Genomic DNA, 27,582 nt, shown 5'->3' on the forward strand with positions numbered 1-27,582 from the left:
GGTACAGATTGGAAATTCGAGACGTCTCCCCCTCGCAAGTTCCTGAAGTTTGTTTTACCAACGTCTACCTCCGACAGGGAGGCAGTATTGGAAACAATTCACAAGCTGTATTCCCAGCAGGTGATAATCAAAGTACCCCTCCTACAACAAGTAAAGGGGTATTATTCCACACTATATTGTGGTACTGAAGCCAGACGGCTCGGTGAGACCTATTCTAAATGGAGTCACTCAGAGCAGTGATAGCGAACCAGGAAGAAGGGGACTATATGGTGTCCCTGGACATCAAGGATGCTTACCTCCATGTCCAAATTTGCCCTTCTCACAAAGGGTACCTCAGGTTCGTGGTACAAAACTGTCACTATCAGTTTCAGACGCTGCCGTTTGGATTGTCCACGGCACCCCGGGTCTTTACTAGAGATGAGCGGTTTCGGTTTCTCTGAATCCGAACCCGCACGAACTTCATGTTTTTTTTCACGGGTCCGAGCGACTCGGATCTTCCCGCCTTGCTCGGTTAACCCGAGCGCGCCCGAACGTCATCATGACGCTGTCGGATTCTCGCGAGGCTCGGATTCTATCGCGAGACTCGGATTCTATATAAGGAGCCGCGCGTCGCCGCCATTTTCACACGTGCATTGAGATTGATAGGGAGAGGACGTGGCTGGCGTCCTCTCCGTTTAGAATAGATTAGAGAGACACTTGATTTACTAATTTTGGGGAGCATTAGGAGTACTCAGTACAGTGCAGAGTTTTGCTGATAGTGACCACCAGTTTTATTTATAATCCGTTCTCTGCCTGAAAAAAGCGATACACAGCACACAGTGACTCAGTCACATACCATATCTGTGTGCACTGCTCAGGCTCAGGCCAGTGTGCTGCATCATCTATTATCTATATATAATATTATATATATCTGATTATCTGTCTGACTGCTCAGCTCACACAGCTTATAATTGTGGGGGAGACTGGGGAGCACTACTGCAGTGCCAGTTATAGGTTATAGCAGGAGCCAGGAGTACATAATATATTATATAGTGAGTGACCACCAGACACACAGTGCAGTTTATTTAATATATCCGTTCTCTGCCTGAAAAAAGCGATACACACAGTGACTCAGTCAGTCACATACCATATCTGTGTGCACTGCTCAGGCTCAGGCCAGTGTGCTGCATCATCTATATATATTATATATCTGTCTGACTGCTCAGCTCACACAGCTTATAATTGTGGGGGAGACTGGGGAGCACTACTGCAGTGCCAGTTATAGGTTATAGCAGGAGCCAGGAGTACATAATATTATATTAAAACAGTGCACACTTTTGCTGCAGGAGTGCCACTGCCAGTGTGACTAGTGACCAGTGACCTGACCACCAGTATATATTATATTAGTAGTATACTATCTCTTTATCAACCAGTCTATATTAGCAGCAGACACAGTACAGTGCGGTAGTTCACGGCTGTGGCTACCTCTGTGTCGGCACTCGGCAGCCCGTCCATAATTGTATATACCACCTAACCGTGGTTTTTTTTTCTTTCTTTATACATACATACTAGTTACGAGTATACTATCTCTTTATCAACCAGTCTATATATTAGCAGCAGACACAGTACAGTGCGGTAGTTCACGGCTGTGGCTACCTCTGTGTCGGCACTCGGCAGCCCGTCCATAATTGTATATACCACCTAACCGTGGTTTTTTTTTCTTTCTTTATACATACATACTAGTTACGAGTATACTATCTCTTTATCAACCAGTCTATATATTAGCAGCAGACACAGTACAGTGCGGTAGTTCACGGCTGTGGCTACCTCTGTGTTGGCACTCGGCAGCCCGTCCATAATTGTATATACCACCTAACCGTGGTTTTTTTTTCTTTCTTTATACATACATACTAGTTACGAGTATACTATCTCTTTATCAACCAGTCTATATATTAGCAGCAGACACAGTACAGTGCGGTAGTTCACGGCTGTGGCTACCTCTGTGTCGGCACTCGGCAGCCCGTCCATAATTGTATATACCACCTAACCGTGGTTTTTTTTTCTTTCTTTATACATACATACTAGTTACGAGTATACTATCTCTTTATCAACCAGTCTATATATTAGCAGCAGACACAGTACAGTGCGGTAGTTCACGGCTGTGGCTACCTCTGTGTCGGCACTCGGCAGCCCGTCCATAATTGTATATACCACCTAACCGTGGTTTTTTTTTCTTTCTTTATACATACATACTAGTTACGAGTATACTATCTCTTTATCAACCAGTCTATATATTAGCAGCAGACACAGTACAGTGCGGTAGTTCACGGCTGTGGCTACCTCTGTGTCGGCACTCGGCAGCCCGTCCATAATTGTATATACCACCTAACCGTGGTTTTTTTTTCTTTCTTTATACATACATACTAGTTACGAGTATACTATCTCTTTATCAACCAGTCTATATATTAGCAGCAGACACAGTACAGTGCGGTAGTTCACGGCTGTGGCTACCTCTGTGTCGGCACTCGGCAGCCCGTCCATAATTGTATACTAGTATCCAATCCATCCATCTCCATTGTTTACCTGAGGTGCCTTTTAGTTGTGCCTATTAAAATATGGAGAACAAAAATGTTGAGGTTCCAAAATTAGGGAAAGATCAAGATCCACTTCCACCTCGTGCTGAAGCTGCTGCCACTAGTCATGGCCGAGACGATGAAATGCCAGCAACGTCGTCTGCCAAGGCCGATGCCCAATGGCATAGTACAGAGCATGTCAAAACCAAAACACCAAATATCAGTAAAAAAAGGACTCCAAAACCTAAAATAAAATTGTCGGAGGAGAAGCGTAAACTTGCCAATATGCCATTTACCACACGGAGTGGCAAGGAACGGCTGAGGCCCTGGCCTATGTTCATGGCTAGTGGTTCAGCTTCACATGAGGATGGAAGCACTCAGCCTCTCGCTAGAAAACTGAAAAGACTCAAGCTGGCAAAAGCACCGCAAAGAACTGTGCGTTCTTTGAAATCCCAAATCCACAAGGAGAGTCCAATTGTGTCGGTTGCGATGCCTGACCTTCCCAACACTGGACGTGAAGAGCATGCGCCTTCCACCATTTGCACGCCCCCTGCAAGTGCTGGAAGGAGCACCCGCAGTCCAGTTCCTGATAGTCAGATTGAAGATGTCAGTGTTGAAGTACACCAGGATGAGGAGGATATGGGTGTTGCTGGCGCTGGGGAGGAAATTGACCAGGAGGATTCTGATGGTGAGGTGGTTTGTTTAAGTCAGGCACCCGGGGAGACACCTGTTGTCCGTGGGAGGAATATGGCCGTTGACATGCCAGGTGAAAATACCAAAAAAATCAGCTCTTCGGTGTGGAGGTATTTCACCAGAAATGCGGACAACAGGTGTCAAGCCGTGTGTTCCCTTTGTCAAGCTGTAATAAGTAGGGGTAAGGACGTTAACCACCTCGGAACATCCTCCCTTATACGTCACCTGCAGCGCATTCATAATAAGTCAGTGACAAGTTCAAAAACTTTGGGTGACAGCGGAAGCAGTCCACTGACCAGTAAATCCCTTCCTCTTGTAACCAAGCTCACGCAAACCACCCCACCAACTCCCTCAGTGTCAATTTCCTCCTTCCCCAGGAATGCCAATAGTCCTGCAGGCCATGTCACTGGCAATTCTGACGAGTCCTCTCCTGCCTGGGATTCCTCCGATGCATCCTTGCGTGTAACGCCTACTGCTGCTGGCGCTGCTGTTGTTGCCGCTGGGAGTCGATGGTCATCCCAGAGGGGAAGTCGTAAGCCCACTTGTACTACTTCCAGTAAGCAATTGACTGTTCAACAGTCCTTTGCGAGGAAGATGAAATATCACAGCAGTCATCCTACTGCAAAGCGGATAACTGAGTCCTTGACAACTATGTTGGTGTTAGACGTGCGTCCGGTATCCGCCGTTAGTTCACAGGGAACTAGACAATTTATTGAGGCAGTGTGCCCCCGTTACCAAATACCATCTAGGTTCCACTTCTCTAGGCAGGCGATACCGAGAATGTACACGGACGTCAGAAAAAGACTCACCAGTGTCCTAAAAAATGCAGTTGTACCCAATGTCCACTTAACCACGGACATGTGGACAAGTGGAGCAGGGCAGGGTCAGGACTATATGACTGTGACAGCCCACTGGGTAGATGTATGGACTCCCGCCGCAAGAACAGCAGCGGCGGCACCAGTAGCAGCATCTCGCAAACGCCAACTCTTTCCTAGGCAGGCTACGCTTTGTATCACCGCTTTCCAGAATACGCACACAGCTGAAAACCTCTTACGGCAACTGAGGAAGATCATCGCGGAATGGCTTACCCCAATTGGACTCTCCTGTGGATTTGTGGCATCGGACAACGCCAGCAATATTGTGTGTGCATTAAATATGGGCAAATTCCAGCACGTCCCATGTTTTGCACATACCTTGAATTTGGTGGTGCAGAATTTTTTAAAAAACGACAGGGGCGTGCAAGAGATGCTGTCGGTGGCCAGAAAAATTGCGGGACACTTTCGGCGTACAGGCACCACGTACAGAAGACTGGAGCACCACCAAAAACTACTGAACCTGCCCTGCCATCATCTGAAGCAAGAAGTGGTAACGAGGTGGAATTCAACCCTCTATATGCTTCAGAGGTTGGAGGAGCAGCAAAAGGCCATTCAAGCCTATACAATTGAGCACGATATAGTAGGTGGAATGCACCTGTCTCAAGTGCAGTGGAGAATGATTTCAACGTTGTGCAAGGTTCTGATGCCCTTTGAACTTGCCACACGTGAAGTCAGTTCAGACACTGCCAGCCTGAGTCAGGTCATTCCCCTCATCAGGCTTTTGCAGAAGAAGCTGGAGGCATTGAAGAAGGAGCTAAAAGGGAGCGATTCCGCTAGGCATGTGGGACTTGTGGATGCAGCCCTTAATTCGCTTAACAAGGATTCACGGGTGGTCAATCTGTTGAAATCAGAGCACTACATTTTGGCCACCGTGCTCGATCCTAGATTTAAAGCCTACCTTGGATCTCTCTTTCCGGCAGACACAGGTCTGCTGGGGTTGAAAGACCTGCTGGTGACAAAATTGTCAAGTCAAGCGGAACGCGACCTGTCAACATCTCCTCCTTCACATTCTCCCGCAACTGGGGGTGCGAGGAAAAGGCTCAGAATTCCGAGCCCACCCGCTGGCGGTGATGCAGGGCAGTCTGGAGCGACTGCTGATGCTGACATCTGGTCCGGACTGAAGGACCTGACAACGATTACGGACATGTCGTCTACTGTCACTGCATATGATTCTCTCAACATTGATAGAATGGTGGAGGATTATATGAGTGACCGCATCCAAGTAGGCACGTCACACAGTCCGTACTTATACTGGCAGGAAAAAGAGGCAATTTGGAGGCCCTTGCACAAACTGGCTTTATTCTACCTAAGTTGCCCTCCCACAAGTGTGTACTCCGAAAGAGTGTTTAGTGCCGCCGCTCACCTTGTCAGCAATCGGCGTACGAGGTTACATCCAGAAAATGTGGAGAAGATGATGTTCATTAAAATGAATTATAATCAATTCCTCCGCGGAGACATTGACCAGCAGCAATTGCCTCCACAAAGTACACAGGGAGCTGAGATGGTGGATTCCAGTGGGGACGAATTGATAATCTGTGAGGAGGGGGATGTACACGGTGATATATCGGAGGGTGAAGATGAGGTGGACATCTTGCCTCTGTAGAGCCAGTTTGTGCAAGGAGAGATTAATTGCTTCTTTTTTGGGGGGGGTCCAAACCAACCCGTCATATCAGTCACAGTCGTGTGGCAGACCCTGTCACTGAAATGATGGGTTGGTTAAAGTGTGCATGTCCTGTTTTGTTTATACAACATAAGGGTGGGTGGGAGGGCCCAAGGACAATTCCATCTTGCACCTCTTTTTTCTTTTCTTTTTCTTTGCATCATGTGCTGATTGGGGAGGGTTTTTTGGAAGGGACATCCTGCGTGACACTGCAGTGCCACTCCTAGATGGGCCCGGTGTTTGTGTCGGCCACTAGGGTCGCTAATCTTACTCACACAGTCAGCTACCTCATTGCGCCTCTTTTTTTCTTTGCGTCATGTGCTGTTTGGGGAGGGTTTTTTGGAAGGGACATCCTGCGTGACACTGCAGTGCCACTCCTAGATGGGCCCGGTGTTTGTGTCGGCCACTAGGGTCGCTAATCTTACTCACACAGCTACCTCATTGCGCCTCTTTTTTTCTTTGCGTCATGTGCTGTTTGGGGAGGGTTTTTTGGAAGGGACATCCTGCGTGACACTGCAGTGCCACTCCTAGATGGGCCCGGTGTTTGTGTCGGCCACTAGGGTCGCTAATCTTACTCACACAGCTACCTCATTGCGCCTCTTTTTTTCTTTGCGTCATGTGCTGTTTGGGGAGGGTTTTTTGGAAGGGCCATCCTGCGTGACACTGCAGTGCCACTCCTAGATGGGCCCGGTGTTTGTGTCGGCCACTAGGGTCGCTAATCTTACTCACACAGCTACCTCATTGCGCCTCTTTTTTTCTTTGCGTCATGTGCTGTTTGGGGAGGGTTTTTTGGAAGGGACATCCTGCGTGACACTGCAGTGCCACTCCTAGATGGGCCCGGTGTTTGTGTCGGCCACTAGGGTCGCTTATCTTACTCACACAGCGACCTCGGTGCAAATTTTAGGACTAAAAATAATATTGTGAGGTGTGAGGTATTCAGAATAGACTGAAAATGAGTGTAAATTATGGTTTTTGAGGTTAATAATACTTTGGGATCAAAATGACCCCCAAATTCTATGATTTAAGCTGTTTTTTAGTGTTTTTTGAAAAAAACACCCGAATCCAAAACACACCCGAATCCGACAAAAAAAATTCGGTGAGGTTTTGCCAAAACGCGTTCGAACCCAAAACACGGCCGCGGAACCGAACCCAAAACCAAAACACAAAACCCGAAAAATTTCAGGCGCTCATCTCTAGTCTTTACCAAGGTAATGGCCGAAATGATGATTCTTCTTCAAAGAAAAGGCGTCTTAATTATCCCTTACTTGGACGATCTCCTGATAAGGGCAAGGTCCAGAGAACAGTTGGAGGTCGGAGTAGCACTATCTCAAGTAGTTCTACGACAGCACGAGTGGATTCTAAATATTCCAAAATCGCAGCTGTCTCCGACGACACGTCTGCTGTCCCTAGGGATGATTCTGGACACAGTCCAGAAAAAGGTGTTTCTCCCGGAGGAGAAAGCCAGGGAGTTATCCGAGCTAGTCAGGAACCTCCAAAAACCAGAAAAAGTGTCAGTGCATCATTGCACAAGGGTCCTGGGAAAAATGGTGGCTTCTTACGAAGCGATTCCATTCGGCAGATTTCACGCAAGAACTTTTCAGTGGGATCTGCTGGACAAATGGTCCGGATCGCATCTTCAGATGCATCAGCGGATAACCCTGTCTCCAAGGACAAGGGTGTCTCTTCTGTGGTGGCTGCAGAGTGCTCATCTACTAAAGGGCCACAGTTATGCATTCAGGACTGGGTCCTGGTGACCACGGATTCCAGCTTGAAAGGCTGGGGAGCAGTCACACAGGGAAAAAATTTCCAGGGAGTGTGATCAAGTCTGGGGACTTCTCTCCGCATAAATATACTGGAGCTAAGAGCAATTTACAATGCTCTAAGCTTAGCAAGACCTCTGCTTCAAGGTCAGCCGGTATTGATCCAGTGGGACAACATCACGGCAGTCGCCCACGTAAACAGACAGGGCGGCACAAGAAGCAGGAGGACAATGGCAGAAACTGCAAGGATTCTTCGCTGGGCGGAAAATCATGTGATAGCACTGTCAGCAGTTTTCATTCCGGGAGTGGACAACTGGGAAGCAGACTTCCTCAGCACGACCTCCACCCGGGAGAGTGGGGACTTCATCGAGAAGTTTTTTCCACATGATTGTGCACCGTTGGGAAAGACCAAAGGTGGACATGATGGCGTCCCGCCTGAACAAAAAACTGGACAGGTATTGCGCCAGGTCAAGAGACCCTCAGGCAATAGCTGTGGACGTTCTGGTAACACCAGGGGTGTACCAGTCGGTGTATGTGTTCCCTCCTCTGCTTCTCATACCAAAGGTACTGAGAATTATAAGACGTAGAGGAGTAAGAACTATACTCGTGGCTCCGGATGGGCCAAGAAGGACTTGGTACCCGGAACTTCAAGAGATGCTCACAGAGGACTCAGGGCCTCTGCCGATAAGAAGGGACTTGTTTCAGCAAGTACCATGTCTGTTCCAAGACTTACCGCGGCTGCGTTTGACGGCATGGCGGTTGAACGCCGGATCCTAAGGGAAAAAGGCATTCCGGAAGAGGTCATTCCTACCCTGGTCAAAGCCAGGAAGGAGGTGACCGCACAACATTATCACCACATGTGGCGAAAATATGTTGCGTGGTGTGAGGCCAGGAAGGCCCCACGAAGAAATTTCAACTCGGTCGATTCCTGCATTTCCTGCAAACAGGAGTGTCTATGGGCCTCAAATTGGGGTCCATTAAGGTTCAAATTTCGGCCCTGTCGATTTTCTTCCAGAAAGAATTGGCTTCAGTTCCTGAAGTCCAGAAATTTGACAAGGGAGTACTGCATATACAACCCCCTTTTTGTGCCTCCAGTGGCACTGTGGGATCTCAACGTAGTCCTGGGATTCCTCAAATCACGTTGGTTTAAACCGCTCAAATCTGTGGATTTGAAATATCTCACATGGAAAGTGACCATGATGTTGGCCCTGGCCTCGGCCAGGCGAGTGTCAGAATTGGCGGCTTTGTCTCAACAAAAGCCCATATCTGATTGTCCATTCGGACAGGGCAGAGCTGCGGACTCGTCCCCAGTTTCTCCCTAAGTTGGTGTCAGCGTTTCATCTGAACCAGCTTATTGTGGTACCTGCGGCTACTAGAGACTTGGAGGACTCCAAGTTGCTAGATGTTGTCAGGGCCCTGAAAATATAGATTTCCAGGACGGCTGGAGTCAGGAAAACTGACTTGCTGTTATCCTGTATGCACCCAAAAAACTGGGTGCTCTTGCTTCTAAGCAGACGATTGCTAGTTGAATGTGTAGTACAATTCAGCTTGCACATTCTGTGGCAGGACTGCCACAGCCAAAATATATAAATGCCCATTCCACAAGGAAGGGGGGCTCATCTTGGGCGACTGCCCGAGGGGTCTCGGCTTTACAACTTTGCCGAGCTGCTACTTGGTCAGGGGCACACCCTGGCTGAGGAGGACCTGGAGTTCTCTCACTCGGTGCTGCAGAGTCATCCGCACTCTCCCGCCCGTTTGGGAGCTTTGGTATAATCCCCATGGTCCTGACGGAGTCCCCAACATCCACTTAGGACGTCAGAGAAAATAAGATTTTACTTACCGATAAATCTATTTCTCGTAGTCCGTAGTGGATGCTGGGCGCCCATCCCAAGTGCGGATTGTCTGCAATACTTGTACATAGTTGTTGTTACAAAAAAATCGGGTTGTTATTGTTGTGAGCCGTCTGTTCAGAGGCTCCTACGTTTGTCATACTGTTAACTGGGTTCAGATCACAAGTTATACGGTGTGATTGGTGTGGCTGGTATGAGTCTTACCCGGGATTCAATATCCTTCCTTATTGTGTACGCTCGTCCGGGCACAGTATCCTAACTGAGGCTTGGGGGAGGGTCATAGGGGGAGGAGCCAGTACACACCACCTGATCCTAAAGCTTTAGTTTTGTGCCCTGTCTCCTGCGGAGCCGCTAATCCCCATGGTCCTGACGGAGTCCCCAGCATCCACTACGGACTACGAGAAATAGATTTATCGGTAAGTAAAATCTTATTTTATATTTCAGGCAGATAAACTTATTACATCCATAACAAGCCCATACAGACAAAAGCTTGTAGACTCGTCCTGGTACTATGCATGCACATGTACACAAAACCATCACTTATTCTCAGCCAATAACAACTTACTGGATGGAGTCAAAACTGCATAAAACTGAATTAATCTGCATAAATATTAATGGAATGTAGGAGTAGAATATTTGAATTACACTTTGTTCTAGAGTCAAGGGCATAGCTACCATAGGTGCAGGCAGTGCAGCTGCTATGGGGCCCAGAGCTGATAGGGGCCCACCTTCCCTGTCAAAGTTACATGTATTATATACATTTTTCACCATTGGGTAGTACGTAGGGGTCCTTTCAAACCTTTTCCTTGGGGCCTGCAATATATCTAGGTATGCCCCTGGACCTGCTCATTGTAGTGTGGTATAAAATGAACTGGAGGGCATTTTAATGTTATATAATATGAACTGGGGCTCTGTAATGAGTCACAATGTGAACAGGGAGCACTATATATAATAATGTGAATTGGGGGTACTGTGTGGCTAATGTGTACTGGCAGCTCTGAAATGTGACATAGGGTGAACTTAATCACTACTACAATTCATAAGAGAAACTAGAGCACTACTATGGGGTATAACATTAAATAAGGCTCTGCTATGGTTTTGAAAATGAACTTGGGCACTATTATAGGGCATACAATTAACAACTGCTGCAGAAAAGTGTCTCTCTAGAAGCATTGGGACTGGGGCCCATTCAAAATATTGCTATGGGGCCCAGAAAGTTCTGTCTATGCCCCTGTCTAGACTGAGGTATACTGTAATAATCAGAAGACAAGCAGAGCAGAGTAATAGTACCTCACAGATATTATGTAAATATTCCACAGCTGTTAGTAGTGTGGTTGGGCAGACTGGGTTTGATACGTCCTGTTCAATTTTGTGACCAAGTTCTTTCAAACGCTGAAAACGAACCTGCACAGGTACAAAGAGCAAAGAATTGGACATGAACAGAAATGCAGCATCATACATTGAACTGGAAGAAATCATTTCTGCAGATAGCAATTCAACATTGTTTCACTTGTTGAAAGAGTCCATGAACTCACTGATTGAAGGTCTCATTTAGAGATGGGTGTGTGTATGTATATATATATATATATATATATGCAGAAAATCAGCTGGACGGCACTCATGGAGACTTGTATGCAGAAATAAACTAACCGCTCACACGCTGGTATCAGGTCAACGTTTCAGAATTTACTCTTTTATCAAGACAACCAGAAACACATGTACAACAAACATATATACCTTACCCAAACCTCGTGCTGGCTGTACGCTCCCGCACCCGCAGTGGACCGATGACGTCATTGGCTCCCCTCGGCGCCTACGGACCGGCGTCACTTGGGGGCGGGGCCGCAGAGTGCAACCCGTCACCATGGTGATAAACTAAACAAAAACCAGTGAACAAACTAAATAACATGTAGCGCCTAAGGTAAAACGATCAAGAATGCTGACAATGAGAACTGTAATAACTAGCAAACATCCAGACAAAAAGAGAGCAACCCGCCGCGGCGGCCAGTGGGCGAGGCAGGCAAAAAAAGACCTACAGCAAGAGGACATAGTCTTCAATTTGTCTTCGCGGACGCTGACTCCAGACGAAACCCGCGTATTAAACAAGGGACTCTCATATGTGCCAACCAACCTGAGTGACACGTTCAATAGTCAAGTAGATCTTTATCACTTCAGCCGGCGATTGCGGCTTAACGAATACTTTGGCCCAGATTCCTCAAAGTTATATGAACCAACTCCTGTACACAAGTCGTCGGCCTTTGAACCACATTCTGTAAACCCATCTATTAAAACCTTTACATCACATATGGGTAATTATTTGGAGTCCATCCCCAAAATACTAAAGAGGTTTCATACAATCTTTCAGCAGTCGAAAGGAAGGCACTACAGAATCTTGGCGGATATCAAGATATACTTATCCGCTGTGCCGATAAAGGTGGGGGGATCGTAGTACAGGATTTGGAGGTCTATAAATCTGAAATTTATAGGCAGTTACCTGAACCCCATGTCTACAAATTATTGCCCCAGGATCCCACTGCAGAGTTTAAAAAGGAACTTGATAATATCCTTACTGAAGCAGTTTCCAACAATTTCATCTCTAGACAGATTCAGGAAAGTCTAACTCAAGACTGGCCCAGGACTCCAGTATTGTATACAATTCCGAAACTCCATAAAAACCCATTGACACCACCGGGTCGACCCATCATTGCAGCCCGTGAGTCTCTGTATTATGGGCTTTCTCAATATTTGGACTTTTTTTTACAACCTCTTGTCCAAAAGGAGAAAACGTTTCTTAAAGACACCACGGCATTTCTTTTATTATTACAATCCATTTCCCCTCTGCCTGATAAACGACTGAAGTGCACCATTGATGTTTCCAGCCTCTATACCAGTATCCCGCACAGACGTGGTATAGAGGCGGTACACAGGTTTTTGTCCCATAATGTCAATTATACAGGTCCAGACATCAATTTTTTCTTAACATTATTGGAACTTACTTTGTCAAGAAATTACTTCATTTTTGATGGGAAGTTTTATGCACAGACATCCGGTTGTGCCATGGGGTCGTGCGTGGCCCCCAGCTTTGCAAACATTTTCATGTATGAGAAAAATTTGTTCTTTAGCAATAAGGAGATCTCAAGTGAAATCCTTGTTTTTTGTCGCTACATCGACGATATTTTTATGTTGAGGTCTGGGTCTGAGGAGTCCTTTGTAAAAGCCATCACCTACATCAATGAACTTGATCCTGACATCAAATTCACCTATACTATGAGCTATTCGGACATACATTTCTTGGATGTCGCAGTCCATCAAGATGATGATCACCGGTTACATACTTCTGTGTATTTCAAGGACACGGACCGCAACACAGTTCTTCATGCGGATAGTCATCACCCTCCATTGATGAAATGGGGTTTACCCTATGGGCAATTCCTCAGAATTTATCGCATCTGCAGTAGTAAAATAGATGCTGAGGTACAGATGGACTTGATGCTTATTACATTTTTACACAGGGGATATCAACTGAAATTACTTAAAGAAGCCAAAAATAAAGTGCTGGCACTGGACAGACAACAGATGTTATTGAAACATGCTAAAGACCCTGTGCACAATAAAGTCATTTGGACCCAGGATTTTTCCATCAATTGTATCGAATTAATGAAAAAAGCCAGAACCATCTGGCCGATTGTTTATGAAGATAAAGCCTTAAATATGATGAGAAAACATTCTATTCTTCCTTCCTACAGACGTGGCAGAAATGTAAAGGACATTGTAGTGCATAATGACATCACTAACTTTGCCCCTGATAGACCGATGCATTTTTTGTCCCGAAACCAGGTAATTTTAGATGCCTGGGGTGCACCACCTGTAGTTCACTAGAGGTGGGTGACACCTTTAGACATCCTCGATCTGGGAAGAAGTTCAAGATCAAGTTCCCCTTAACTTGCACTAGTCGGTATGTTGTTTACTTTATCCGATGCCCATGTGGTAAGTTCTATGTGGGCAAAACTACCAGGCAATTTAAGGAGAGAATAGCTCTCCATCGCTCAGCTATACGAGCAGCACTGGAAGGTAAAGGCTCTGAGCAACCTGTAGCCAGACACTTTAGGGAATGCCAACATGGACTGTCCACCATCAAGTACAAAATGATCGATTGGATACCCCCTAATATTAGAGGGGGCAACAGAGGACGTCAGTTGCTGCAGCGGGAATCCAGATGGATCCATTGCCTACAGACTGTCCAACCTCAAGGTTTAAATGAAATTTTGTCATTCTCTAGTTTTTTAGGATGATTTTTACTTGCAGTTAAGTCTTAACTGTCAGTTTAGTAATGATGTGGTTATTTCATAGGACATGGGTATAGTGATATTTTGCCAATAGAGGGGATTGATACAGTATTCATCATTGCAGTTCTTGCATTTGTTAATTTAAGTCTATTCATATTGGTATAGAAAGCTGTAGAATATGGTACTGGGGATTGTATATGTCTGGATGTTTGCTAGTTATTACAGTTCTCATTGTCAGCATTCTTGATCGTTTTACCTTAGGCGCTACATGTTATTTAGTCTGTTCACTGGTTTTTGTTTAGTTTATCACCATGGTGACGGGTTGCACTCTGCGGCCCCGCCCCCAAGCGACGCCGGTCCGTAGGCGCCGAGGGGAGCTAATGACGTCATCGGTCCACTGCGGGTGCAGGAGCGTACAGCCAGCACGAGGTTTGGGTAAGGTATATATGTTTGTTGTACATGTGTTTCTGGTTGTCTTGATAAAAGAGTAAATTCTGAAACGTTGACCTGATATCAGCGTATGAGCTGTTAGTTTATTTCTGCATACAAGTCTCCGTGAGTGCCATCCAGCTGATTTTCTGCATATACAGCCTGTCCAGGTCGGGCACCGGAGCAAGGTGCTATCTACAGTACATGGGAGTGCCGAACACGTTCTTCTTTCTATATATATATATATAGAATAAAAATAAAACAATTAGTGAAAGCGCCAGTGTACTTGTGTATAAATAGTCCAGCAAAGCCAACAGATGATCTGTAGGGAGTCTGCACTTATAACCACGTATATCAGGGCCGCTGCTCCCCTACTCCAACTCCAGAAACCCAGGATTCATGGGTGTAATTTCTAACAAAAAAGACAAAAGAAGAGGGGGCGCTCCATAGTGCATAAAAGTTTTAATTCAAACAGACAGATAAAAGACTGTGAACTCCAGAGAGATGTGACTCGTACCAGAGAATAAAACACTGTGGGCTGGTTACCACACGACATGTAATGTTACCATCCAGGCAATACTCGTCCCGCAGTTTAACGACTCTCCAGAGCAGAACACATGAAGCTGCCAGCCGGAAAAGATGTTTTAGCTTAACACGGACCCGCCGTGTGTGTGAGCTGCTGCACTGGATCACGTAGACACAGTAAAGGATTGCCGGAGGTGCAGATAGAGAGCGCGCTGTCAGATCACACCCTGACCGGTTTCGTCTGAAAGACTTCGTCAGAGGGCGTGACCTGACACGCACCAGGGCAGCTTTTTAAAGTGTGTCTCTATCAACAATAGCAATCACACTAGCACACCCGTTACTAATGACTTCTAATTACTGTGTGCAATGAACATTAGCCCACCACAGCAACAATATAATGACTCACAAACATGTAGCAAGTCCTCAGAGAAGAATAAATGAGTATAGTAACATAGTTACTTTAGCAGCAGAGGTAGTAAATATTTGTAACAGGAATAGGTATAAAATAAAATAAAATAAATCATACCTAACAGCAGATAAATACAGACATTAAAAATACATACAATGTCACAATTAAATAACAGCCAATTTCATAATCATACCGTAACATTACAGTTCTAAGTATCAGTCAGTAATAAAAGGTGTAACCTCATAACCTTCATTCAATCCTATAGGTACCATAGTATTTAACATCAGTATCCAATATGTTTCTCTCTTCAGCAGGTGTTTGTCTCTATCACCACCACTATGCATTAACACCCCGTTTTTGATGTCCTTTTATTGCCAAAGGTTCCACTATTACTAATTGTGAAATGCTTTTAGATAAACCATATAGTATTAAGAGTTTTATTAATTGTAATACCACCTTTTGTGGTCTATTTACTTACATGTCCTTGCAATAAACATATAGGGAAAACCAAGCGAGCATTAAAAATTAGAATGTTAGAACATTATCGTAACATCAAAAACGGGGTGTTAACGCATAGTGTCCCGAGGCACTTTAAAGCTTTTCATAATATGGATCCTAGTGGGCTCACCATAAAAGGTATTGAAGTAGTAGCTGCTAATAAGCGTGGTGATAGAGACAAACACCTGCTGAAGAGAGAAACATATTGGATACTGATGTTAAATACTATGGTACCTATAGGATTGAATGAAGGTTATGAGGTTACACCTTTTATTACTGACTGATACTTAGAACTGTAATGTTACGGTATGATTATGAAATTGGCTGTTATTTAATTGTGACATTGTATGTATTTTTAATGTCTGTATTTATCTGCTGTTAGGTATGATTTATTTTATTTTATTTTATACCTATTCCTGTTACAAATATTTACTACCTCTGCTGCTAAAGTAACTATGTTACTATACTCATTTATTCTTCTCTGAGGACTTGCTACATGTTTGTGAGTCATTACATTGTTGCTGTGGTGGGCTAATGTTCATTGCACACAGTAATTAGAAGTCATTAGTAACGGGTGTGCTAGTGTGATTGCTATTGTTGGTAGAGACACACTTTAAAAAGCTGCCCTGGTGCGTGTCAGGTCACACCCTCTGACGAAGTCTTTCAGACGAAACCGGTCAGGGTGTGATCTGACAGCGCGCTCTCTATCTGCACCTCCAGCAATCCTTTACTGTGTCTACGTGATCCAGTGCAGCAGCTCACACACACGGCGGGTCCGTGTGAAGCTAAAACATCTTTTCCGGCTGGCAGCTTCATGTGTTCTGCTCTGGAGAGTCGTTAAACTGCGGGACGAGTATTGCCTGGATGGTAACATTACATGTCGTGTGGTAACCAGCCCACAGTGTTTTATTCATTGGTACGAGTCACATCTCTCTGGAGTTCACAGTCTTTTATCTGTCTGTTTGAATTAAAACTTTTATGCACTATGGAGCGCCCCCTCTTCTTTTGTCTTTTTTGTTTTATATATATAATAAGAATTTACTTACCGATAATTCTATTTCTCATAGTCCGTAGTGGATGCTGGGGACTCCGAAAGGACCATGGGGAATAGCGGCTCCGCAGGAGACTGGGCACAAAAGTAAAAGCTTTAGGACTACCTGGTGTGCACTGGCTCCTCCCCCTATGACCCTCCTCCAAGCCTCAGTTAGGATACTGTGCCCGGACGAGCGTACACAATAAGGAAGGATTTTGAATCCCGGGTAAGACTCATACCAGCCACACCAATCACACCGTACAACACGTGATACCATATCCAGTTAACAGCATGATAACAGAGGAGCCTCTGAAAAGATGGCTCACAACAATAATAACCCGATTTTTGTAACAATAACTATGTACAAGTATTGCAGACAATCCGCACTTGGGATGGGCGCCCAGCATCCACTACGGACTATGAGAAATAGAATTATCGGTAAGTAAATTCTTATTTTCTCTAATGTCCTAGTGGATGCTGGGGACTCCGAAAGGACCATGGGGATTATACCAAAGCTCCCAAACGGGCGGGAGAGTGCGGATGACTCTGCAGCACCGAATGAGAGAACTCCAGGTCCTCCTCAGCCAGGGTATCAAATTTGTAGAATTTTGCAAACGTATTTGCCCCTGACCAAGTAGCTGCTCGGCAAAGTTGTAAAGCCGAGACCCCTCGGGCAGCCGCCCAAGATGAGCCCACTTTCCGTGTGGAATGGGCTTTTACAGATTTTGGCTGTGGCAGGCCTGCCACAGAATGTGCAAGCTGAATTGTACTACAAATCCAACGAGCTATCGTCTGCTTAGAAGCAGGGGCACCCAGCTTGTTGGGTGCATACAGGATAAACAGCGAGTCAGATTTTCTGACTCCAGCCGTCCTGGAAACATATATTTTCAGGGCCCTGACTACGTCCAGCAACTTGGAATCCTCCAAGTCCCTAGTAGCCGCAGGCACCACAATAGGCTGGTTTAAGTGAAATGCTGAAACCACCTTAGAAAGAAATTGAGGACGAGTCCTCAATTCTGCCCTGTCCGTATGAAAAATTAGGTAAGGGCTTTTATAGGATAAAGCCGCCAATTCTGATACACGCCTGGCTGAATACCAAAAAAGAAGAGGAAAAGACTCTCGTTTTTTTGGGGGCACTCATTGAAAAATATTGCATAAAATCTAACTTTTATTAATTACCATTAAAAGCTGTTGCCACCAACCAGGACTGGGACAAAAACATACACACATAAATACAAAAATGACAAAACAATAGAAAACAACAAAAAAATGACACGCAAACCTAGGTGTGTTTTTTTTGTCATTTTTTTGTTTTTTTTTGTTGTTTTCTATTGTTTTGTCATTTTTGTATTTATGTGTGTATGTTTTTGTCCCAGTCCTGGTTGGTGGCAACAGCTTTTAATGGTAATTAATAAAAGTTAGATTTTATGCAATATTTTTCAATGAGTGCCCCCAAAAAAACGAGAGTCTTTTCCTCTTCTTTTTTGGTATACTAGTGTTTACTCTCAGGGGTGCACCTCCACATGAGTTACTGCTATAGTATCCTTCAATGAAGGATTCAATTCTAAACTACTGTGGTTTTTTCCAATTCATTCAGTGTCCTATCATATTTCACCACCTGTGCTCAAGTTTCCCATATCCCCTTTCTCCCTCTACATTAAAACACGCCTGGCTGAAGCCAGGGCTAACAGTATTACCACTTTCCATGTGAGATATTTTAAGTCCACAGTGGTGAGTGGTTCAAACCAATGTGATTTTAGGAATCCTAAAACTACATTGAGATCCCAAGGTGCCACTGGAGGCACAAAAGGAGGCTGTATATGCAGTACCCCCTTGACAAACGTCTGAACTTCAGGAACTGAAGCTAGTTCTTTTTGGAAGAATATTGACAGGGCCGAAATTTGAACCTTAATGGACCCTAATTTGAGGCCCATAGACAGTCCTGTTTGCAGGAAATGCAGGTATCGACCCAGTTGAAATTCCTCTGTAGGGGCCTTCCTGGCCTCACACCACGCAACATATTTACGCCAAATACGGTGATAATGTTGCACAGTTACATCCTTCCTGGCTTTGATCAGGGTAGGGATAACTTCATCCGGAATGCCTTTTTCCTTCAGGATCCGGCGTTCAACCGCCATGCCGTCAAACGCAGCCGCGGTAAGTCTTGGAACAGACATGGTCCCTGCTGGAGCAGGTCCTTTCTTAGAGGTAGAGGCCACGGGTCTTCCGTGAGCATCTCTTGAATTTCCGGGTACCAAGTCCTTCTTGGCCAATCCGGAGCCACGAGTATAGTCTTTACACCTCTCCTTCTTATGATTCTCAGTACCTTGGGTATGAGAGGCAGAGGAGGGAACACATATACTGACTGGTACACCCACGGTGTTACCAGAGCGTCCACCGCTATTGCCTGAGGGTCCCTTGACCTGGCGCAATATCTGTCCAGTTTTTTGTTGAGGCGGGACGCCATCATGTCCACCTTTGGTTTTTCCCAACGGAACACAATCATGTGGAAGACTTCTGGGTGAAGTCCCCACTCCCCCGGGTGAAGATCGTGTCTGCTGAGGAAGTCTGCTTCCCAGTTGTCCACTCCCGGAATGAACACTGCTGACAGTGCTATCACATGATTTTCCGCCCAGCGAAGAATCCTTGCAACTTCCGTCATTGCCCTCCTGCTTCTTGTGCCGCCCTGTCTGTTTACGTGGGCGACTGCCGTGATGTTGTCCGACTGGATCAACACCGGCTGACCCTGAAGCAGAGGCCTTGCCTGACTTAGGGCATTGTAAATGGCCCTTAGTTCCAGGATATTTATGTGAAGTGACGTTTCCATGCTTGACCACAAGCCCTGGAAATTTTTTCCCTGTGTGACTGCTCCCCAGCCTCTCAGGCTGGCATCCGTGGTCACCAGGACCCAATCCTGAATGCCGAATCTGCGGCCCTCTAGGAGATGAGCACTCTGTAACCACCACAGGAGAGACACCCTTGTCCTTGGAGACAGGGTTATCCGCTGATGCATTTGAAGATGCGATCCGGACCATTTGTCCAGCAGATCCCACTGAAAAGTTCTTGCGTGGAATCTGCCCAATGGAATCGCTTCGTAAGAAGCCACCATCTTTCCCAGGACCCTTGTGCATTGATGCACTGACACTTGGCCTGGTCTTAGGAGGTTCCTGACTAGGTCGGATAACCCCCTGGCTTTCTCCTCCGGGAGAAACACCTTTTTCTGTACTGTGTCCAGAATCATCCCTAGGAACAGCAGACGTGTCGTCGGAATCAGCTGCGATTTTGGAATATTTAGAATCCATCCGTGCTGTCGTAGTACTACTTGAGATAGTGCTACTCCGACCTCTAACTGTTCTCTGGACCTTGCCCTTTTCAGGAGATCGTCCAAATAAGGGATAATTAAGACGCCTTTTCTTCGAAGAAGAATCATCATTTCGGCCATTACCTTGGTAAAGACCCGGGGTGCCGTGGACAATCCAAACGGCAGCGTCTGAAACTGATAGTGACAGTTCTGTACCACAAACCTGAGGTACCCTTGGTGAGAAGGGCAAATTGGGACATGGAGGTAAGCATCCTTGATGTCCAGAGACACCATATAGTCCCCTTCTTCCAGGTTCGCTATCACTGCTCTGAGTGACTCCATCTTGAACATGAACCTTTTTATGTAAGTGTTCAAGGATTTCAGATTTAAAATGGGTCTCACCGAGCCGTCCGGCTTCGGTACCACAAACAGCGTGGAATAATACCCCTTTCTCTGTTGTAGGAGGGGTACCTTGATTATCACCTGCTGGGAATACAGCTTGTGAATGGCTTCCAATACCGCCTCCCTGTCGGGGGGAGACGTTGGTAAAGCAGACTTCAGGAACCGGCGAGGGGGAGACGTCTCGAATTCCAATTTGTACCCCTGAGATACTACCTGCAGGATCCAGGGGTCCACTTGCGAGTGAGCCCACTGCGCGCTGAAATTCTTGAGACGGGCCCCCACCGTGCCTGAGTCCGCTTGTAAGGCCCCAGCGTCATGCTGAGGACTTGGCAGAAGCGGGGGAGGGCTTCTGTTCGTGGGAAGAGGCTGTCTGCTGCAGTCTTTTTCCCCTTCCTCTGCCCCGGGGCAGATACGAGTGGCCTTTTGCCCGCTTGCCCTTATGGGGACGAAAGGACTGAGCCTGAAAAGACGGTATCTTTTTCTGCTGAGAGGTGACCTGGGGTAAAAAGGTGGATTTCCCAGCCGTTGCCGTGGCCACCAGGTCCGATAGACCGACCCCAAATAACTCCTCCCCTTTATACGGCAATACTTCCATATGCCGTTTGGAATCCGCATCACCTGACCACTGTCGCGTCCATAACCCTCTTCTGGCCGAAATGGACATCGCACTTACTCTTGATGCCAGAGTGCAAATATCCCTCTGTGCATCTCGCATATATAGAAATGCATCCTTTAAATGCTCTATAGTCAATAATATATTGTCCCTGTCCAGGGTATCAATATTTTCAGTCAGGGAATCCGACCAAGCCACCCCAGCACTGCACATCCAGGCTGAGGCGATTGCTGGTCGCAGTATAATACCAGTATGTGTGTATATACTTTTTAGGATATTTTCCAGCTTCCTATCAGCTGGTTCCTTGAGGGCGGCCGTATCAGGAGACGGTAACGCCACTTGTTTTGATAAGCGTGTGAGCGCCTTATCTACACTAGGGGGTGTTTCCCAACGTGCCCTAACCTCTGGCGGGAAAGGGTATAATGCCAATAATTTTTTAGAAATTAGCAGTTTTTTATCGGGGGAAACCCACGCTTCATCACACACCTCATTTAATTCATCTGATTCAGGAAAAACTACGGGTAGTTTTTTCACACCCCACATAATACCCTTTTTTTGTGGTACTTGTAGTATCAGAAATGTTCAAAACCTCCTTCATTGCCGTGATCATGTAACGTGTGGCCCTACTGGAAAATACGTTTGTTTCCTCACCGTCGACACTGGAGTCAGTGTCCGTGTCTGTATCGACCTGAGGTAACGGGCGTTTTAGAGCCCCTGACGGTGTTTGAGACGCCTGTACAGGTATTAACTGATTTGCCGGCTGTCTCATGTCGTCAACAGTCTTTTGTAAAGTGCTGACACTATCACGTAATTCTTTCCATAAGACCATCCAGTCAGGTGTCGACTCCCTAGGGGGTGACATCACTAACACAGGCAATTGCTCCGCCTCCACACCATTTTCCTCCTCATACATGTCGACACAACGTACCGACACACAGCACACACACAGGGAATGCTCTGACAGAGGACAGGACCCCACTAGCCCTTTGGGGAGACAGAGGGAGAGTTTGCCAGCACACACCAGAGCGCTATATATATATATATATATATATATATATATAGGGATAACCTTATATAAGTGTTTTTCCCTGATATAGCTGCTGTATATTTTTATCTGCCAAATTAGTGCCCCCCCCCTCTCTTGTTTTACCCTGTTTCTGTAGTTCAGGACTGCAGGGGAGAGTCAGGGAGCCTTCCGCCAACGGAGCTGTGAGGAAAAAATGGCGCCAGTGTGCTGAGGAGATAGGCTCCGCCCCCTTCTCGGCGGCCTTTCTCCCGCTTTTTTATGGAAAAATTGGCAGGGGTTAAATGCATCCATATAGCCCAGGAGCTATATGTGATGTATTTTTTGCCAAAAAAGGTGTTTTTATTGCGTCTCAGGGCGCCCCCCCCCAGCGCCCTGCACCCTCAGTGACCGGAGTGTGAAGTGTGCTGAGAGCAATGGCGCACAGCTGCGGTGCTGTGCGCTACCTTATTGAAGACAGGACGTCTTCTGCCGCCGATTTTCCGGACCTCTTCAGTCTTCTGGCTCTGTAAGGGGGCCGGCGGCGCGGCTCTGGGACCCATCCATGGCTGGGCCTGTGATCGTCCCTCTGGAGCTAATGTCCAGTAGCCTAAGAAGCCCAATCCACTCTGCACGCAGGTGAGTTCGCTTCTTCTCCCCTTAGTCCCTCGATGCAGTGAGCCTGTTGCCAGCAGGTCTCACTGAAAATAAAAAAACTAAAACTAAACTTTTTTCTAAGCAGCTCAGGAGAGCCACCTAGACTGCACCCTTCTCGTTCGGGCACAAAAATCTAACTGAGGCTTGGAGGAGGGTCATAGGGGGAGGAGCCAGTGCACACCAGGTAGTCCTAAAGCTTTTACTTTTGTGCCCAGTCTCCTGCGGAGCCGCTATTCCCCATGGTCCTTTCGGAGTCCCCAGCATCCACTAGGACGTTAGAGAAATATATATATATATATACTGACCGCCGGGAACCCGGCTGCCGACATACCATAACCAACACCTGTATTCATTGTATGCCTGCCTGTCCCCATTCCGCCTCTCCAGGTGCAAAAGGCTACAAGTTAAAATAAGCACAAATCTAGGTATAAACAAATTTTTGTTAGCATATACATTACAGAAATGCATATATATATATATATATATATATATATATATATGTATGTACCCATCTGTCAGGGGCTGCTAATATATTTGGGGGGAGGAGGGGGAGGGGGTGGATTGCAGTAGTTTTTAAACAAGTTCTAAAGCCTCTGCTTAGTAAATCTGGGATCTCTATTCCTCTAATTAATATAAAAAAAACACAGATGATCATTTGATGCCCTTCTCTATTCTAAGGTCTGTTTTCTCTGCTGATGCAGTCCAGCAGGTAAACCACTGCTAAACCGCTGAGATTTCAAACACATTGCTTAGTAAATTTCCTTCCTTTTGTATGTGTTGAATACTGATCTGGAGGCCCAATAAAACAAAAGTTTTCATGTCAGGTTGGAAACCCAAAAGCCTTTGGCAGGTCCATCAAGTGTGATCAAGCCCGCTGAGGATCAGCCACGGCAACTGCAGAGGAATCTACATGTATTTTACCATTTCTTGTTAGTATACAATACAATCATTTCTATACATTCTCTTTTCTTCTTATGCAAATCTGGATGTAGCATTTTCTCTCATTTCATCCCGCAATTTACCCTCAAGCTTCTTGTCCAAATGAGCCTCCAATGCAAGTTAATGAGGGGCACAAGGATTTACACTCAAAGTTGTCAATTCAGAGTGTATATAGGAAACAAATCCCTTTATAAAGGATTGTCTGAAATAATGATCCACAGGCACAGTGGGTAGCGAACAGTAACTTAAGCGGGTTTTAATTTTACAATATAAATGGCTTATTTGGAAGAACTGAACAACATTTTTGCTTGGGATTCTGAATTTAGGCTGAATATCAGAAAAGAGGGGAATGAAGCACCTTGAGTAAAGTCACGCATATATGATATATTTATGCCCCAACCAGCTAGGGTCTGAAGGAAGCTTGATTTAAGCCTTGATGGAAGAATTGTAACGTGGAATAACTGGAAAAGGCTAATCATATTATTTTATATTTCCTGTATTACAACCAGGAAACGCAGTTGGGGGTTACACTCAGGGGCTAATACAAATTATGTCCACACATTATCACTTACCTTCTGTGTGCGTAGATGCAAGACTTGCTTCATGACCAGCTGACAAATCTCAGGAACAGGGACATCTTTTGAGTTCTAAAGTTGCAAATAGAGTAGGCCTATTACACATAATGGTTTACAAAAGATTCCCTATCTAATCACATCCTCTCTGTACAGTACACATAACCTCACATTTTGTCTTCCAACATTGCTGAGTGATCATATCATCAGGGCCGTCTTAACAGCAGTGTAGGCCCCTGGGTACAGCAATGCACTGGGCCCCCTACCCTTCCTCCAGCGATAGGGGTGGGGGGTGCTATCAGCGACAGCTTTGCTGTCCCGCGGATGGTAGGAGGAGTTCTATCTTCTGCTCAGCATGTAGGACCTGAAGCAGTAATTTCTGCTAATTACTCCTTTACTGCACAGATGGGACTAAACTGTAGAAGGGGGCATTTAATTTTAATATGAAGGGGAGGAGTGGATTGTGGAGTGGGCTTAATATTTATCATTTTCCGGTGGGAGGGCAGCTTGCTTGATTGCAGATATCTCAAGTTCCTGAAAATATATTTCTTAGATTTGGGATAAAAAACTAGAGTCCCACCTTTCAGGAGATACTTGGGGACACCTTTCAGGAGGTACTGGGGATCCTTTCAGGAGGTACTGGGGACACCTTTCAGGAGGTACTGCGGACACCTTTCAGGAGGTACTGCGGACACCTTTCAGGAGGTACTGCGGACACCTTTCAGGAGGTACTGGGGACACCTTTCAGGAGGTACTGGGGACTTAGGGATCAGAGATCAGGAGCAAGAGCAATCCATCAATGAAAATATAAAACTGCATACCAGGCGTGTGGAGCTGGAGCAGGGACCAGCTGTTGGAAGGCTGGTATCTCTGGTTCTGGGCATAGTAGAGACAAGCTGCCAGTATCCACCGAAAGGGGAGAGTCCCAGTTTTTGGGAAAAACTCTAGGTCAGACAGAATCGAAGATATCTGGCTGGGAAGAGCAATTAACAGGCTTGGATGGGGACCACTGCTTTCAAGTCAGATATCTCCGGTTCCCCAGGGCCGATTTTCAAAAATCTGGTACCCCTGGAAAGAGGAGACCCTCAGCTATCAGCCTAAGGCCCTTATACTCCTGGGGCCCTTGGGCAAGAGCCCAATGAGCCCATACAAAAAGACGGCCCTGCATATCATACAACCCATTAAGAACCCAGCAATCTGGTGGACCATTATGTAACAGGTAGCATCTATCCTTGTGTATCAATGCCTATTTCCCTATAGATTGTAAGCTTGTGAGCTGGTCCTTACTTCCTCTATGTCTGTCTGTTTTTTCCCAGTTTTGTTCTATTACTGTTCTAATTGTAAAGCGCAATAGACTATGCTGCGCTATATAAGAAACTGTTAATAATAATAATAATAATAAAAGATGGAGCTGTACATACAGCAGTCGCTGGTTCTACAAAGTATGCACAGCGTATTTTCTTACATCCACACTAGGCACATACGTGATAATGACATGACTCCCTAACTGTATGCAGATTATATAAGTGACTATCTGTTTCTGTTACATATAGTAGCAGCAATATCAGGGGATTCTGGGTTAGGAGTCTAGTGATAGCAGTAAGATTGGAGAAATCAGAAGCTCTGTTCTTGGACCTCCTTGCCAGTGATAGGTGCAGAGGTGGGGCTGCAGCACAGTACAGAATTCAAATAGGGGAGCCACACCAGCTGCCAGTGAGTACCAGTTGGCGATGTTTGTGGTGGCATTTTGGTGTGGCTCACCTATCTAAATAACAGACTGAGCTGCATCCCCACTTCTGCAGCCGACACTGACAAGGAAGTCCAGGAACAGAGCATGTTGTCCCTCCTGGAATGGGTCATAAAGGGAGGTATGCCTAAGGGTTTACTTTACCTCGCAACTTAAGGAGTTGCTAGGAAAAGTCCATGAGAAACGCGCAGTGGAAAACCCACTGATTGTGCACATTAAGGGCCTAATTCAGACCTGATTGCTGTGCTGCAAATTACACTGTCCTGCGATCAGATAGTCGCTGCCCAGGGGGAGTGAAATTTGCCCCGTGCAAGTGTGCAATTGCATGTGTACGCTGTGCAAAAATTCTCCTCAGTCAGCGGTCAGCTACAAAACCGTTTGCATCACACTCACTAGCTAATGTTTTTCCCATTCTGTGCAGTGTGTGCAGTCTGTGCGTAGTTCGATAACTTACTCCTCCAGAGCAAAGAAATCGGGGCCGGAGCTAACGTCAAACACTTGAGAACACCTGCGTTTTTCCAGACACTCCCAGAAAACGTGTCAGAAAATGTGTCACACCCACAAACGTCCTCTTCCTGTCAATCACCTTGCAAATGGCTGTGCGGTTGAAATTTTCGCACCATCCTGTTGCTGTTTTGCAACGCACCTGTGCATTGTGGTGCATATGCATGTGCAGTAGTTCGACAATTGCCCGCTGTGCGAAAATGCACAGCAGCGATCAGGTCTGAATCAGGCCCATTTAATTGAATAGCTTTTCCCCACAAGACAAGGTAATTGAATATACCCCTATGTGTATACTGCAATCATACTGCAGCCCCTTCCAGCACCAAGCCCAGTAACAGATCGGTCATGACATTTCCGAACCCATTTTGAAAATTAGCATACACTTTACAGCATATAGGGCCTAATTCAAGGTTGATTGCAAAAGCACATTTTTCCTCTAATGGGCAAAACCATGTTGCAATGCAGGTGGGGCAGATATAACATGTGCAAAGAGATGTAGATTTGGGTGGGTTATTTTGTTTCTGTGCAGGATACATACTGGCTGCTTTATTTTTACACTGCAATTTAGATTTCAGTTTGAACACACCCCACCCAAATCTAACTCTCTCTGCACATGTTATATCTGCCCCCCCTGCAGTGGACATGGTTTTGTCCATTAGATGGCGATTTTGATTTTGCAATCAACCTTGAATTAGGCCCATAATCCCTTATTGAGGGGCAGTTTTATGGCTGCTGCATTTGTGCTTTTTTCTTCACTGTGGATTTCTGTAGCATGAAAGGGTAGCATAAAGTATGGCTATGCAAAAGTTCTACTGTTTTCTATAAAAACGTGATCATTGGAAACTCTATGCAGCCAAAGAAATAAGGATAATGGCGGTTTCCACTCATGTTTATTAGGGATATATCTATATATTAATAGCAGAAGGACGACTTTTATGAGTGACATATTTCTATGAAGTCTATATTGTCTGAGAAGGGCACGTCATATACAAAATTAAAGGCCTTGGTCTGTAGATTTGCAGAACTATGGTGGTCATTCCGAGTTGATCGCTCGTTATTTTTTTTCCGCAACGGAGCGATTAGTCGCTAATGCGCATGCGCAATGTCCGCAGTGCGACTGCGCCAAGTAAATTTGCTATGCAGTTAGGTATTTTACTCACGGCATTACAAGGTTTTTTCTTCGTTCTGGTGATCGTAATGTGATTGACAGGAAGTGGGTGTTTCTGGGCGGAAACAGGCCGTTTTATGGGTGTGTGTGAAAAAACGCTGCCGTT

General features: G+C 45.7%; 1 protein-coding gene across 1 annotated transcript in view; it reads right to left on the minus strand.

Annotated features, from left to right (window-relative positions):
• LOC134932324 (uncharacterized) overlaps window positions 1-27,582 on the minus strand; it is a 176,556-nt gene that overhangs the window by 9,144 nt on the left and 139,830 nt on the right. The window contains exons 14-15 of the mRNA XM_063926646.1: window positions 24,058-24,132; window positions 10,681-10,794 (exon numbers count right to left, since the gene is read on the minus strand). Of these exons, the coding sequence (XP_063782716.1) occupies window positions 10,681-10,794; window positions 24,058-24,132 (189 nt within the window). The remainder of the gene's footprint in view (window positions 1-10,680; window positions 10,795-24,057; window positions 24,133-27,582) is intronic.

This window comes from Pseudophryne corroboree, chromosome 6 (assembly GCF_028390025.1).
Source record: "Pseudophryne corroboree isolate aPseCor3 chromosome 6, aPseCor3.hap2, whole genome shotgun sequence".
NCBI lineage: Eukaryota > Metazoa > Chordata > Amphibia > Anura > Myobatrachidae > Pseudophryne > Pseudophryne corroboree.